At 40.4% G+C, this 15,171-nt stretch overlaps 1 protein-coding gene across 2 annotated transcripts in view; it reads right to left on the bottom strand.

The window, feature by feature from the left end:
- Positions 1-614: 614 nt before the first annotated feature.
- DOCK2 (dedicator of cytokinesis 2) overlaps positions 615-15,171 on the bottom strand; it is a 493,769-nt gene continuing 479,212 nt past the window's right edge. For both annotated transcript variants that reach the window (XM_038413725.2, XM_043491017.1), the window contains exons 47-52: positions 14,721-14,858; positions 12,041-12,168; positions 9,336-9,510; positions 5,906-6,026; positions 3,047-3,192; positions 615-1,534 (exon numbers count right to left, since the gene is read on the bottom strand). In XM_038413725.2, the coding sequence (XP_038269653.1) occupies positions 1,460-1,534; positions 3,047-3,192; positions 5,906-6,026; positions 9,336-9,510; positions 12,041-12,168; positions 14,721-14,858 (783 nt within the window). In that variant the 3' untranslated portion in view covers positions 615-1,459. The remainder of the gene's footprint in view (positions 1,535-3,046; positions 3,193-5,905; positions 6,027-9,335; positions 9,511-12,040; positions 12,169-14,720; positions 14,859-15,171) is intronic.

The following is a 15,171-nucleotide window of genomic DNA, read 5'->3' as shown; positions in this document are numbered from 1 at the left end:
TTCAATAATGAATATATTTGAGAAAACAGTTTCTCACTGACAACTTGTGTCAGAGGCTATATTCATTAGATAATTTATTATGTAATAAAGTGGTTTTAAAAAATAAGGAGTCCTTCCACTGACTTTTGTAGTAAGCAAGGAGTGTTTGACTGATTTTCCCCCTTACCTATAACAAACCAAAACCATGGCAAGGGTGGGTTCCCCCTGCCCCATCCCACATAACACATTTTATTTAATCAGCACACACCTTCCTAGATAATTGTGTGGAACATATAGGGATAATAATAGAGGAAAATGAAAATTTCATAAGAGAAGTTTATGAAAAAACTTTTAAACAGCCTAATTTATTCTGTGTTTGAGACAACTGCGTTTCCCTTTAAAAAACAGGTAATAAGAAGATAGTGCGATGCTGAACTGCACTGCTGGCTAGTTTCATTGCAACAAAGAATCATCTTTGAACTCTATCGCATGAGTGTCAGAGGCAGAAAATCAATTACATTTGGAAAGAATGGGACTTGCAGTTGCAGAGTTCCTCCTGTTGTCAGTAAGAAACGATTAACACATATTATATTAGGCCATTTGGAGAGAATCCCGTCAGAAACATTCAAGGCAAATAAAAGAAACCTTTAACATTTTATTGCTGAACAGCAGAAAATACAGCTTTGCTTATACCATACAGTCAGATATGACATAAACTCACGTGTGTGTATAAACTTTGGGGAATGTTTTCAACACAAAACAGATAGGCCATTCTGGAAAAAACCCTCAAGCATATGGTGTTGCAGGAAGGGTCGGATCCCTTGGACATAAATGATGCAACTTCCATGTGCTTTGAGTTGGATTGGACTGAATCTTTGAGGCCTTCTATTAAAAAAAGTAAAGGCTTGTCTACACTAAAAGGGCTACAGAGGCACAGCTGTACCTACCACTAGAGGTGGCAGCTATGTCAGTGGGAGAACTTCTCCCACCAACATAGAGCTGTCCACAGCAGCACTTAGGTTAGTGTAACTTACGTCGCTCAGGAGAATGGCTTATTCACACCCCTAAGCAACATAAGTTATACCGACATATCCTGTAGCGTAGACAAGCCCTATGATTCACCCATGTAGAGGACCCACAAGCAGCTCTCTCCACTGGACTGAATTTCACCCCAACTGAGCACACCTTGTCTTTTACTTCTGTAATAAAGAGGATCACTGCAGTATTTTTAATGCACATATTTTAATATACTGCTGTAGGTTCCATGATCGCATGTCTTTTCAGTTTCTTCTAAAATCCATATTACACATTAATTAATTATACAGAGCCTTTGGTGTGAATTACACTTGAATGTATTCTCTATCATCCAAATACTATGTCAATCCCATTCTCTTCAATGGCGAATGCTCAAAAACAGTCTCTCACTTTGGGTTTTTTGTTTTGTTTTTTTGCTGGGAAATGATTTGTTTTGTAAAAGAATTCACAGCTCAGTGGATAAGGATTCAGAATGGCGCTCTCTGGAGTGCTTTCCATCTTCAGGTGGTTTGGACATGCGCTGCATAAAAGAGGAAGAGAGTGCCATATGTTAAAAGGCAGTTTTGCTTGGACCCCATTGTATGCATATACAGTAACTAGCTTGTGTCTTTAATCTGGTTTTCATCATTGCCTGCTTCAGCAGTGGCACAATATCATATTAAAGTCAGAAGAAAAATCACCGGCCAAATCCTGAAGGTTTTTCTTTTTAATAAGGCCCTAATAGTGCAAAGCCTTATGCATAATCTTACTCGTGTGAGTGATCCCCAAGTTACAGACATGACTAAGTCATTGTAGTATGGAGCTCTAAACTTTTATTAAGTCCTGCGTGGGCTTCTAAACAGGGTTAGTTTGTTTGTCATCCTTCTCACTTTGGGTGAAACCACAATGTAAAGTTGATTTACATGTACAGTTCACTGCCTTTGTGAGATAAATGTTATATCAACAAAACCCCAGAAACTCTAAATTAAGTTATTTTAGTCTCGCTCCTATCAGGAAGAAATAAGCTAGAAAACATTTAAACACAGGTTTCTCCAATGCTGTATTACTTTCCCAGAAAACAGCAAGCTAGGGTTTTTTAAAGCATGGTAGGGACAAAAGGATCGAAATGAAATCAGTGCAACACACACACTCTTTATAAAGTATCAGCAGAGAGCTGATGGGTGTAAAATATTATTGATATCACAGAATGCTACTCCACTAAGAATATCACTGATTTCTGGCACCTCTATCAAATACAACCTTCTGATAGCTGTAAGACTCCTTTACAGGGCACATTGCATTTTCAAGGCAAATTTAGAAACTTCTGATCTTAGTGTCTGCACTGAATATAAAATATTTGTTGTTAACTGACATTGGGCCAAATTCTGTGAGGGTTTTTTTTTTATTGTTCAAAACTCTCCAAAATCAATAGGGGTTTGAGCACAAATTGCTTCAGGGAGCTCAGCTGATTTTATTGCGAGACAAATTATACCTTCAGATGGGCATGTATCTGAGGTCAGATTTTGACCCATCCTGTGTACGGTAACATACTTTACACTACAGGCTATTACAACTATTGTGATGCTAAGAACCAGCTGCCCAATTTAAGTTTAAAAATTCAACAGATAATTGTTTTGTCATTAGGATGTTACATAAATCAGACTAGAAAAAAGCTGTAGATCAAATGAGACCTCTTGTGGTATGGCTAGAGAACTGCGCCTCTCAATAAATTGTATCTAGCTATGCAAAATGCAGAAAAATATGCTTTCTTTGGTACCTATAGGGAAACATTCACTCCTCCTTTAGCCTAGAAAACGTATGGATGTCAAAAAATTACATAAGAGAAAATAAAAGAGAAAATAAAACTTTGGATAAGTTTCTGTTCCACAGAGGCCTCTTGCTTTTAAAACCCTGTGTTACATTTTACTTTCACACTTGGAGTTTATTTGGGCTTTTTTTTTTTTTTTTTTTTTTTTAATACCAGTGCATTTCTGGGTTTTTTTAGGAAAGCGATCTGTCTCACTTTTTATACGCATACATACACAACGCTTACCTTTGTTTTAAAGAACTGGTTCACTTTCTTTTTTTTCATGGTCTTCTTATCTCCCTCTGAGGTAGAGGGAAAAATTTGCTGGCTTAGTCTTTGTGATACATTTGTTTCCTCAGGAGCTGGGGTGCAGACTACTGACAGAGTTAATCCTTGAAAAGGAAACAAATGATTGGTTGTTAAGAAAGAGTTATACAAAGTGTGACACAAGGCAGAGCTTACAATAATGAATTCTTACAATTCCAAAGGAAAGGTAAGATGTTTTAGTCTAATCATAACTCTTGCAATGCAGCATAGGGAGAAACTAGCTGGCCTGGGGCTGGGTTTGGTTACAGTTACATTTAAACTATACACAGAACAGTCACTGGGCCTGAATCTGCTTTTACTAAAACTGATTCTCTATTGATTTTTGCAACTCCTGTGCATGCAGCTGAGTCCCCTGATTTGCCCTGGTACAAATGGAAGAAGAATGAGAGTCGCTATTCTAAAATACTTACCCAGGGAGAAGTCAAGCTCCTCCTGTGGGTACATTTTAAATAGGCAGTTAGGGTTACTGGAAAAAGGCTAGGCTTTATTTTAGGAAAATATTGCATCTATCAATAGCCCAAGGTCTGCTCATGGGCTAAATAAACACATCTGAATTAATCATACCCAGAACATCTACCTCTTCAAGCAAAGAGATGAGGGGGCAGAATGTATACTGTAAACTGCTGAGTAAGAAGAGCTTGTTTACACTCATCTTTACTCCAGAGAAACTTGCCACCATTGCTACCACTGGTTGAGCTCCACCGGCGGTAGCAGCAATGGGAGAGCGAGTCTGTTCTACCACTGTGTTATTTAGACTAGTTCTGTACAGGATTTGAAAACGGGGGTAGAAATGCCAGCATTAATTAGAAACTATTTTTGAAAAACAAAAAATTGTTTTTAGTTTTGGCCTTTTATTGAAAAAATGTTTGCAGGAAATTTGGAAGGAAACAACCTGATTTTTTTAAGACATTTTCCCCAAAAATAACTGGCTTTTTTTCAACCAGCTCTCCTGGGCACCTGTCAGGATAAGGGCTTAGCCACCCAGAGGGTCCTGTCACCTGTATTTAGCCAGCCTCACAAACATGTGTGAAGTGGAAGGTACAGTCAGAAGTTCGTGGGAGCAACGTTTACCTGTGCTGTGAATAAATCTGATCAAAATGAAAAATAAACATGGGGAAGTAAGTCCAAAGGAAGTGAGCATTGCAGATTGTTTATTTAAAATAGCATTAGGACCTGTTTCATTCAAGTTTTTACCCAGCTTTACCAGAAGGAGATATTCTTCACTAGGCAGCCAGAATTATGCATTGTGCATGACTGCACTTGTTCTCTCTGACCCTCGCATTGCATGTGATGGTTGGAGTTGGTAGTGGCCCAGCCCTAATGGCCAGGATTAATAAGTAAATCAATGCTGCTGGGATTGAGGGGCCTTGAGGAGCGTGCAAGGCACAGCCCCCCTTGCCACTCTCCTCATCACAGTGATGGTCCAAAGGGCCACTTCTTGCAGGGAGGAGCGTGTTTAGCAACAGTCCTTCTCTGCAGCAGGAGAACAAAGGCCCATGGTTAGTTTTCACAGACAGTGACGCTCTGCTGTTGTCCCAGACCTTCTAATTCCCCCATGTGATGGAAACATTTATTTTCCCCTCCCTACAGGCAAATTTTGGCTGAAGGGGCTTTTCTTTGCATCTTCTGCCTATTTATTTCAAAGAATAGACATGGATGTCTGTTCCCTCCTTCCCTGCTGACTCCTTCAGAGGTGGCAACTTTAGCAGGGCCTGCTCTGGCTCTCCATTACTATAGGACTTCATGGTGCTGGGATGGTACCCTGCTCATAAAACTGCTGGCTGGCTGTCTCACCTGCCACACAACTACCAGAAAGACACTCTTCCACTGCCAGGCTGCCACTGGCTGTTTCCCTCAGGGAATCTCGCAACAGATGTCAATTGCAGGGGGCTGGGCAATATTCACTTTGGGGCCTCTGCACAGACACACACATCTTCCCCATCTGTGAGATGCTGCATCTGCATTGGGCACTATTACTGATCTCAACCCATTGGCTTTTTTCCCCTCAAAAGCAGGGGACAGAGCAACCCTTTCATGCCTTTTTGATTCCTACTACATTCTGCTCTTGGACACAATGTGGAAATGTCTCCTTTCCATAAATAAGAGCATACATGGCTGGGAAAGTCAATGGACCTTGGCTCCATGGGAGCCATGGAAGACAAGGTTTCTTGGAGGTTTGGTTCCTTATTGTGCTGCTGTGCAGGGAAAGAGGAACTAGTGCTAGTCAGTGTTCAGCCTGCAGCCCTTTATGGTGCAGTCAGATGGTAATTTAATAAGACATCTGTGGTTCTGCACTGAATTTTTTTTAGCCACTGGACTTATTCCAGATTCAGCCTGAGGTAATTCCCCTGTGATGCCATAGATGGAGTTATGGCCTCCAAAACTTTTTCTGTTACACCATTTAAATACAACAACAGGAATAATCTGGGCGAGTTAGATTAGCATTGAATGTGAGGAGGCATTTTCCTTATCTGAGGGGAGGCTGGGCCCCTGAGGATTTTTCAAAGCAATACTTTACATTGTAGTTGTTAAATTTCCCAGAACTTACATAATACCTCATCAGCATAATGAGAGTGAGTTATCCTGTTTTAAGGCCTGTATCACCATGGTATAGCATTTAAGTGTTGTCCTAGTGAACTCTATTTCAACCCTAAACGCTTCCTAAAATCCAAATTCTTCCACAGAATGAAGAACAAAAAACTCATGTTTTTTTTTTAAATATAAATGAAAGCAGGCAAACAGTGCAGCACTCTAATTCTCTTACTATAATTATTTTACCTGGCATAGTTGGCATAGATCGACTGGCAAAACTCATTTGCTTGAGAACAGATGTTTTCTGAGGTGCTACCAGATGTTCAGAGAGGTTGGTGTCGCTCATAAATTCGTATTTCCTTGACAGCTATATATTAACAAATACAAAATTTTTACCATCAGTGTTTAATGCAGATATAACGAATAGTAGTGAGCTAAGCAAAATTAACAATTTATATGAGAGACACAACTATGGCCTGGTTCTGTTACCTTTACTCATAGTGGATAATGCCTGATTTCAGTGGGATTACTTGTGAAGTAAGATACTACTCAAAGTGATCAAAAGTAACAGAATTTGGCCCTCGGAGACTATGAAAGGTACAACTTCCTAAGTAAATGTTCTGGAACTGATTTATAGTCAGAGAATCTGCTTATTCCACAGACTGAGAAGAGAGATTTAAACCCCTAAAACTGACAAGACAATACTTTGTAGGCTATCTAGGATTGTGTGATAGTGTTCCTACCACATATGGAATAATATTGTCATCAACCCAGACTGTGGATCTGAAAGTAAGATGAGACTGTGAAAAACTGGTTTCCCTACAGTGTTAATGCTGTCAGTTTAGGTGCTAGAAGAGACATGCCGCTTTTATAACTTGAGTCAAAAACGTATGTATTTTACAAAAGGTCCACTTTTTCACACAAAAAACAGACTTTTTCACTGGATGAATTATTCCATCATCGATGACCAGTGACCACTTCTTTACAGTTTGCAGTTTATTGAGGGGAAGACACTGTAGCTGTAGATATTTTTTTTTTTAAAAAAAAAACTTGTTGTCCTGCTATAAAGTTCTCTCTTCTCAAGATTATAATTCTGAAGTGAAAGAGCATTAAAATGTTAGGTCTAAAAACAGAAACGCATCCCTCACCCAGACCAGTCCTTAAAGAAAATAGAAAAAAGGCAATTTTCTTTTGCCTGCCACATAAATACTGTCTGTTTAAATTACCGAAACTGATGGTGCACTGAAAAGCTTTGCATCTACCAAGACTACAATCATAAAGGTTCTCTGTTTCTGCTGCAAATACTTTTGCTATTACCCATGCAACAAAACCAGACTATTTTTGTCCTATTTTTAACAGCTGCTGCTGTTTTAAAGTGCTCACTTGTTGCTCCTAGTCAGAAACATTGCCTACTTAGCCAAGTTTTGGAGGAAGGATTACCAGGGATTGTTAACTTTGGTGCAAGAAGCAATGCTTCCAGCTTTTGTTTTTGGCACTAAGCTATTGAGTTTTTAATTCTTTCTGTAAAAATTAAAAATTTACATGCTGTCGTCTTTTTGTACAGATTTTGCTTATACCTGATTTTCTTCAAGTTCACAGCTGTGCATTCTTTGTGTGAACAGAAATACTTCTTTTGTATGGCCAAATTTGAGATATTTTGTGTGTGTGTGGGGGGGCAAAACAGTTATTGAGACTCAAGCTAAGTGGCTGGGAAATGGAAGCATGCTAATGCCAAAGGACAGCAAAACCCATGGTAAAGGCTGTTCACAGTGGGCCTAGAGCTGGCTCTAGAGCATCAGGTACATTAGGACAACGAACCATTACTGAAAACATTTTCAGCAAAGCAGTGCCATTCAAAGTGCGATTGAAAACACTTGAATACTATGGAAAAAGGCTTCTCTCTGGCCATGTCTACACTACAGCCCTAAGAGAACCTATGTTAGGTCAAATTTCAGCCACCACAGTAATTACTTGTGTAATTACTTGGTGCACATCCTCACCAACAGTGCTTCCACCAACTGAAGAGGGGCAGCCAGGGTTCTGAGAGCCAGGGTTCTCAGCTTCCCACCAGGAGCTGGGAGTTGCCACCTAGGCTTCTCAGCTCCCTGAGAGGGGAGCCTCCAGGGAGTGGGGAGCTCTAGCTGCCCAGCTTTCTTGTCAATTTCACAGCTCCAGAAATGATGCAAGTAATGCAGTGTCTACACAGACACCGTGTTGCCGTAACTAGACTGACATAAGCACTATGTCTCTCATGGAGTTATGATGTCGGTATAGTAGCACACTTACATCAGCGTGACAAGGCTGTAGTGTGTATGCTGACATAATTAGGTCAACATAAGCTGCCTTACGTGGACCTAACTGTGCAGTCTAGACCAGGCCTCTTTGTGTGAGGCTAGGTAATACCCTGACTTCTGTATCTCTGTCCATCAGGATTGTATATGCATGAGAGCCAAATTCAGCCATCAGGGAGGCCTATAATGCTACATGTGATAAGATTCAAGGGGTGGCTTATGGTCAGATGGGTGACTATTCGTGGTTATTCTGTATTATTTATGTCCCTCTAGTTAATGAAGCTGAGGCCAAAATGCCCATTTTACACCTTTATATTGTGGCACATCCTCGTCTGGAATGCACAGTGTGTGCTGCTAGTGGTATCATCAGTGAGCTAAAACACAGAACTTGGCTTCCAGCAAATGAATAAAGGAGGAAACAATTTTTAATTAATTGATTTTAAAACTTTGGTGTTCGTCATTTTTAAGTGCACATGTAAAACAAATTCATCCCTAGTTGGGCTCCATTAGTCAGATCCGTGACAGCAGCAATGAATTAGGCCTATGGTCTCTGAAAGGGATCTTAAACAGCTTTATCCATAAGGGCAAATAATTCCACTTGTCTTTAATGATTCTTCCAAAAGATTTTTTGATCAAATGACATATGCTCTGACCTCCTTATTCAGCTCAGTGATTGCCTACCACTTGAATTTAGACAGGGCTTCTCTAGCTAAACTTTTTAAGAGTTTTTTGCTTTTAAATTGCCTCTTTTTACACTCAAAAACATTTGGCTCCTGAAGATGATTTATAAAAACTGCACAGTGTAAGTCATATAAGTCATTCTGATGATCCATTAGTCTGATAAAGGCACTCAGATAATATATAGGGCAAGAGAAAAACCAATGCCTATATGCTCAAATTTGCACCATTTAAGGAACAGTTTGTAAATTTGCCATTTCCCAGCAGCTGCATGTTCTGGCACAAGGTACAAAATGTGCAGGGTTCATCACTTCTGACATAATCCCCTCTGGAAGGGGGGTACCACCAGGGCCATACAACCACTCGCTTCTCCCCAGGAATACTAATTTAACCCCCACACCAAGCATGCGATCTTTAGCTGGCCAGGCATCAAAAGTCTGGAACTTCACAGCCAGATCCTTAGCTGGTGTGAAATCAGTACGGAGACACTGATTTTCACTAGCTGAGGATCTGGCCCTCAGTCTCTTGCAGGTTTTCTTTTCTGGAAAAGTGATGAATATTTTCACAACACTGGCTCTGAGTGGCCTTTAATAAAACGTGTTGTTTATTTTAACTTCCAGGAGGCACACAATGTCTTAAAGACATCTGCTGAAAATGACATCCACAATTTGGGGATTATTAGAAAGCATTCTAGGCTGGGAACCTACACATTTCATATCGGAAAGCTCGGGTGCTGTTTTTTCATCTGCAAATACCACGCTGCTTCTTTTTGTTCTTTTCCTGGATCTTCTCAACTTAACCTCAGGTTGAGTGCTTATGTGCAAGACGTTTTCTTCTGACTCTGATTTGGCTGGTTTTCGTGGTGCTACTTCCAGTTCAAAGCTGTAGAAAATAGAAGCAAAACATGCTCCATTATATTATAAAGGCCACCGAAGGTCTCAGGTGGTTTTCTTTGAGACACAAATGCAGTCATGCTCATCCTTTGTTCTGACTTTCTGAACTGTACTGCTGATCACTGGCAAATGAGGAGCACAGCACTGTGTTCTATCTGGCAACTGTCTACTAACATGTGCCTCACAGGAAACATCAAAATGTCTTAATGTCAGAGAGGTTGTTAAATATTAATCTAAAATGAACACTTCATAATTTTTGTTGCAGAATTAGCTCTAGGGCACCTAAATTATATAGGCACAGAGCTAACATCACATCGTGTATTTACATGCTTAAATATGTTGCTCTGGTGGCTGGGCACTTTAGGACAGGAGTATTGCCATCCCTTCTCATGCCTCAAGATGTAAACATATTTAAAAACAAATATAATAATAGTGACAATGTGTAACCAATAACCTATTCAAAGCTCAAAGGTTAGAATAATATACAAAGAGGTCTGAAACTGGCAGCAGGTATGGACAACTCCTCATCTTAGGGACAACTCAAAGTCTAAGAGAGAAACTAGACAAGAACTATACTTAAGGAAGCATGATGGGATAAGAGTTTTTCTCGTAAGATGAGAGGTTTTACTAAAGAAGCCTGACTATTTGTAAAACCTTCCCTTCCCACATGTACCTCCAACTTGGAGTTGGGCAGCTTCTGGAGCTCTACACTCCGCCTCCAAGAGTATGTCTACAAAGTGTCAGGTTTCAGAGTAACAGCCGTGTTAGTCTGTATTCGCAAAAAGAAAAGCAGTACTTGTGGCACCTTAGAGACTAACAAATTTATTAGAGCATAAGCTTTCGTGAGCTACAGCTCACTTCATCGGATGCATTTGGTGGAAAAAAAAGAGGAGAGATTTATATACACACACAGAGAAAGCTTATGCTCTAATAAATTTGTTAGTCTCTAAGGTGCCACAAGTACTGCTTTTCTTTCTATAAAGTGTGTGGATGCAAGTGTCTCAGTCTGGGTTGATAGACTTAGGCTAGCAAGGCTCACGCTAGCACTCTAGAAATAGCCGTGTAGAGAAAACGTTGCAGTTGCAGCTTGGACCGGAGCAACTCTGCTGTCCAAACAGCTGTTTTTAGAGCACCCCCAAATTTGTCAACCAGGACTGGGTCCCGCCCAAAAGGACAAACTATAATAGTCACCAGAGCCCTCTGACACCGTTTCCCAGCATGTGTGGAGTCACGGATTGGGAAAGGAGGAAGCAGAAACTCCTGTTGAGGCCAATAGGGAAGCTTATGCATAGGGTGATCTGGACAAGCAATCCACTGGCTGGATCACTGAACCCCCAGCTAGGGGACAGCCTGACTCAGGGAGACAGTTCAGTTTCTATTTTGGTTTTGGAAGATGACTCAGACAGATCAGAGACAGGGAGTACCTTGTTAAATTCCCAATTCCCACAAAAGGGATTCTTTGCACTGCTGTGAGATCTAGCAGTATGGGTCAGGGAGTTCCAGCACTGCAGTGACCAGCATCCAGCAGAGAGAGAGAGAGATCCAACCTGGCACTGGCTGTCAAGAGCCAACCAAGACCCCCACAGTATTTCAGACCAGGGAGCCAGTGAGCCTGATAAAAGCCAGAAGATAACTCTGCCCCACCCAGGAATGAAGAGATAGTAGGAGGACCCTTTGTTTATGCTGGCTAACAATTACAGTGATACAACGCTCTGTTTTAGGACTCAAACACAGCGTGCCATATGCCTGAGAAGATGCCAGGGATGAACTGGTGGCTGGGATAAGTGATCAGTGTTGTGAGGTGGGAGACTTGTTTATTTATTAATGTCTAATACTTATTAGTTAACTGTAAGTCTTTCCTTCCCCAGATTCTATTTTCCTATCTCAATGAAGTCACCCTTTGTTATGCCATTATTTTGGGGATGTCACTCTTTTGCTGTGGTTTCTGCTTATGTACTTTAATACCCCTTTTGTAATGGGCTTATACACTCTTTGTCAGCTAGCTGTATTGACTTCCTCGAGAGACAGAACTTCTGTGCCTGGCACAGTGAGGCGACATTAGGCACCAGAGAAAGAACTCAGCACCCAACTCATGTGAGAAGAGAGGGAAAGTAAATGGAGGGGGCCACTACAAACAAAAATGTAAATCAAGCTTACAAACATTTTTCAAACAGAATTTACAAATAAAATAACACCCTCAACTGTTAAATATTTGTGTAATGATATTCAAAAACCATGCAAATGCATATAAAATTCTCATTCTCATCTTCATCTCACATGGGCTTTCTAGAGTATATTATGTCTTTCCCCCTAACAGACAGCTCATTATGTGAAATAGTACAGCTCAGCATCTGGAATAGCCCTGGCTTCAATACAAATATGATGCTGACATATATTAAATAGTTGCTATTCATCTGAATCCTTGAATGGTTTTGCTGCAGTCTTATGCTTGATCATATGTAACTGGATGAAAACAAGGTGCGGTGGTGGCAGCATTTAGTGCGATATTAACAACTTACCTTTCTGAGGCCATTTTGACTGGAGTGCTACAGTCTGAATTCATGGAAGCCAGTGAAATAACTGACATCTGGCGATAAGATCTCAACATTGACCTCGGCCGACCTACTCTCTTGTCATCGAAATCCGGCTATAGGACAGAAAAGAGAAAAATATACCATGAACAATCTTTGTGATGCACACTTTATGCTCCTCACTAGGCTTGGAGGATGGCACAGATGTTCTCGGAGTGGATTTGGAGGAAACAGAGGATCAGAAAATCCATTTATAGTTCCAGAGTTTATTTTCAAACACTTTTCACAGTTTATGTGCAGTGAAAATTGCCTCTCATCCTGTGAGCTCCCAGAGTGCTGTGATAACACACAATGGGTGAAGCCACCTTTTAAATAGAAAAAGCTCGCATTAGCAACCTGAAAGAGAATTAGGGATGATGAAACTAAAATGGTGCTCCATTTCAAATGAACTGGCTTTTCTGTATGGGAGAAAATGGATGAAATACTGCTATTCACCAACTTTATTAATTTATGAGAAACTTTTTGAGCAGTAATAAAATAATGTTCTTTGCTGCATCAGGCAACTTTGAATAGAACTGTATTTTGTAACAGCACATTACATTGTTTTGAAACATGCTGAACCTCAGCTCAGGAAGGGAGCCCAGAATGAGTAAGGGGGAGATGTGCATCTAAAGAGCTATTTCAGGCCCCCTTGGACACTTATCATAAATCTCAATCATCACATTTCATATTACACTGTTGTGACTCCAAGAACCTCTCAATGCCAACTGGATAAAGGGGGTTACAAGAATATTCTGATCCTGGTATGTACATTCTGGTCCACCTGAGTGTCATGTAAGATCTTAAATGAAAGCCATGTTCAGCTGATCATTAATATGGCTATGAAATGTATGTACAGATACTATGTAAAAAGTTATGTATGTATAATGAAAATATGTTCCTAAAAGTCTGGATCAAGGCAGGATTGACAAACTATGTATTTTCACCTACCTCAGTTCACATGTAAATTAAGCATTGTAAGCCAACAAAATGGAAGCTCTATTTACATACAAAATCAACAGAGACAAGCCACTACAGAATGAGTGACAGGGTAGTCCTGTCTCTGGGGACAGACAATGAACTTTGGGGGATTTAAGGGGAAGGTAAAAAGACATCCCTTTATCCTGCACCTAGAAAGTAGTGCATTTACATTCATGAAAAGGGGATCCCAGCCAGTCTTGGTTGGAAATGCTGGAAAAGGACATTTTGGTTGAGCTGAACTTAGACTGAAAGTTTAGTCTCTAGAAAGCGTGTTGTGATTTTGTTTTCTATGTAACCTTTCGGTCTGCATTAGCATTACTCACTATCTCTTAAGTCTTGATACTGAACTTCCGATTGTTTTCACTATAAACGTATCTCAGTGCTGTGGTATTATCTAAGGAGCTGACCCTGGATTGATACGTTCAAGTTGGTGTGTATACTGCTCCCTTGCAGACCACATACCTGGTATCATTGCGAGTATTCAGTGGATAAGGGGCTGAACATTATAGGGAGATGTTTCAAAGGGGCTCAGGGACAGGGGTGCACCTATTGTTAACTTGAAAGGCAAAGTAAAGCTGGCATAGCCACCCTAACAATCTCCTGTGGGCTAACAGACTGGATGGGCCAGGGAGCTGACACCCAGTTAAGCACAACCAAGTATCTCTCTCAATGGAGGCAGGGGGAAACAACTGATTCTCAGTGCTGGGCATCCCGAGAACTGTCATAACTGTATACTGTGTAGGCCATGGGAATTCTGTCAAACCATGGAAGGCTTGGAAAGGAAATCTTAGTGTGGAGAAGAAGAGGGGGTTAATCACAAGAGCAGTACATTCTATTCTTGCTCTTGTCAAATAAAAATCATACATAGGTTGCTTTTTACTTTTACAAAAGTTGATCCAAATGGCTGTTGAAGGCTTCAACATTTGGCTAGATTGTGGACATTGGGTTGCATCTGTTTCCACATTGTGAGTCTGTCTCCAGTGGACTGAATTATAGGAACAATATTGACATAAATGGCTAGAATTGGCATTATTCAGGATTATACCATAGGATGATACCAGGCTGTAGGGGAGAAGTTTGCCACATTAAGTTTTTTTCCAGTATACCAACTGAATCAACATGTAAAAATTAAAAAATAAATGTATAGCAGGAGCAGCAAAATGTCAATCCCCAAATGACAGGGGTCTACTTTCTGACACCAACAAACAACTGAACTAATGTTCAGATATTTAGAATTGTTTTGCTCCCAGGATTATTTGGGAATAGAAGTAGAGTCACATGGTTGGAATCAGACAAGTGCAGCAAGCTATCTATGGACATCAAGTGTGGATCAAAGCTCAGAGCTACTAAAAATATTCCAAAGAGAAAAAAATGTGCCATGGCTTGTTTCTTTATAATGTGAAAAAGAAATGCAAGTTTAACAGAGATAGGGAAGGGTTCCAAATCTCAGAATGGGGGATGTTTGATGCATCAGGGAACTAATAAACTACTGTGACTGTAAGATTCAGATCATGGTGCCTTCAGATCACAGGACCACCCTAAGTAACCAATATGCAGGAGGCACTTTTGCTTACAGGAAAAGTACAGGGCATACACTAAATAAAGGAAAAGTGCAGCAGAGAGGAAATCAATAAATAGAGAGCCTTACCAATTCTCTGACTCCATATTGTTTTTCTACTTTGATCTTTAAGTGCTTGAAACACTCCTCCATACGGTCGTGGAAAGGACGAAGGTTATCAGAAACCCTCTTTTCATGAATCTTAATTCCAGCCCCAAGGAAAGGTATCTTGAATAAAATGAAAAGAAAGAACATTAAACTGGATCTGCCAAGCCCCCCTCCCTCCATTTACAGAATTTGCCAAGTCAACTGCAAAACCATTACTGAGACTTGTAATAGATTTGTCAGCCCCAGGAACTGGGAGAAGCCGATAGGCAGCTTGCTGCAAATTGGAGAAGGCTTCTGAAAAGCCAGCTTGTGGTGTAAACTGTTGGAGCAGGCTGCCTGAGTGGGCTTCTTCATGGTGATGGAGGGTTTTGGTTTTTTTTTTTTTTTTTTTTTTTTCATATTCTGAGATTTGGATACACCCTGAGAAAGAATC

Source organism: Dermochelys coriacea, chromosome 8 (assembly GCF_009764565.3).
Source record: "Dermochelys coriacea isolate rDerCor1 chromosome 8, rDerCor1.pri.v4, whole genome shotgun sequence".
Classification (NCBI taxonomy): Eukaryota; Metazoa; Chordata; order Testudines; family Dermochelyidae; genus Dermochelys; species Dermochelys coriacea.
Note: the sequence above shows the minus strand (reverse complement) of the source record. Positions and strands in the feature narration are given on the sequence as shown.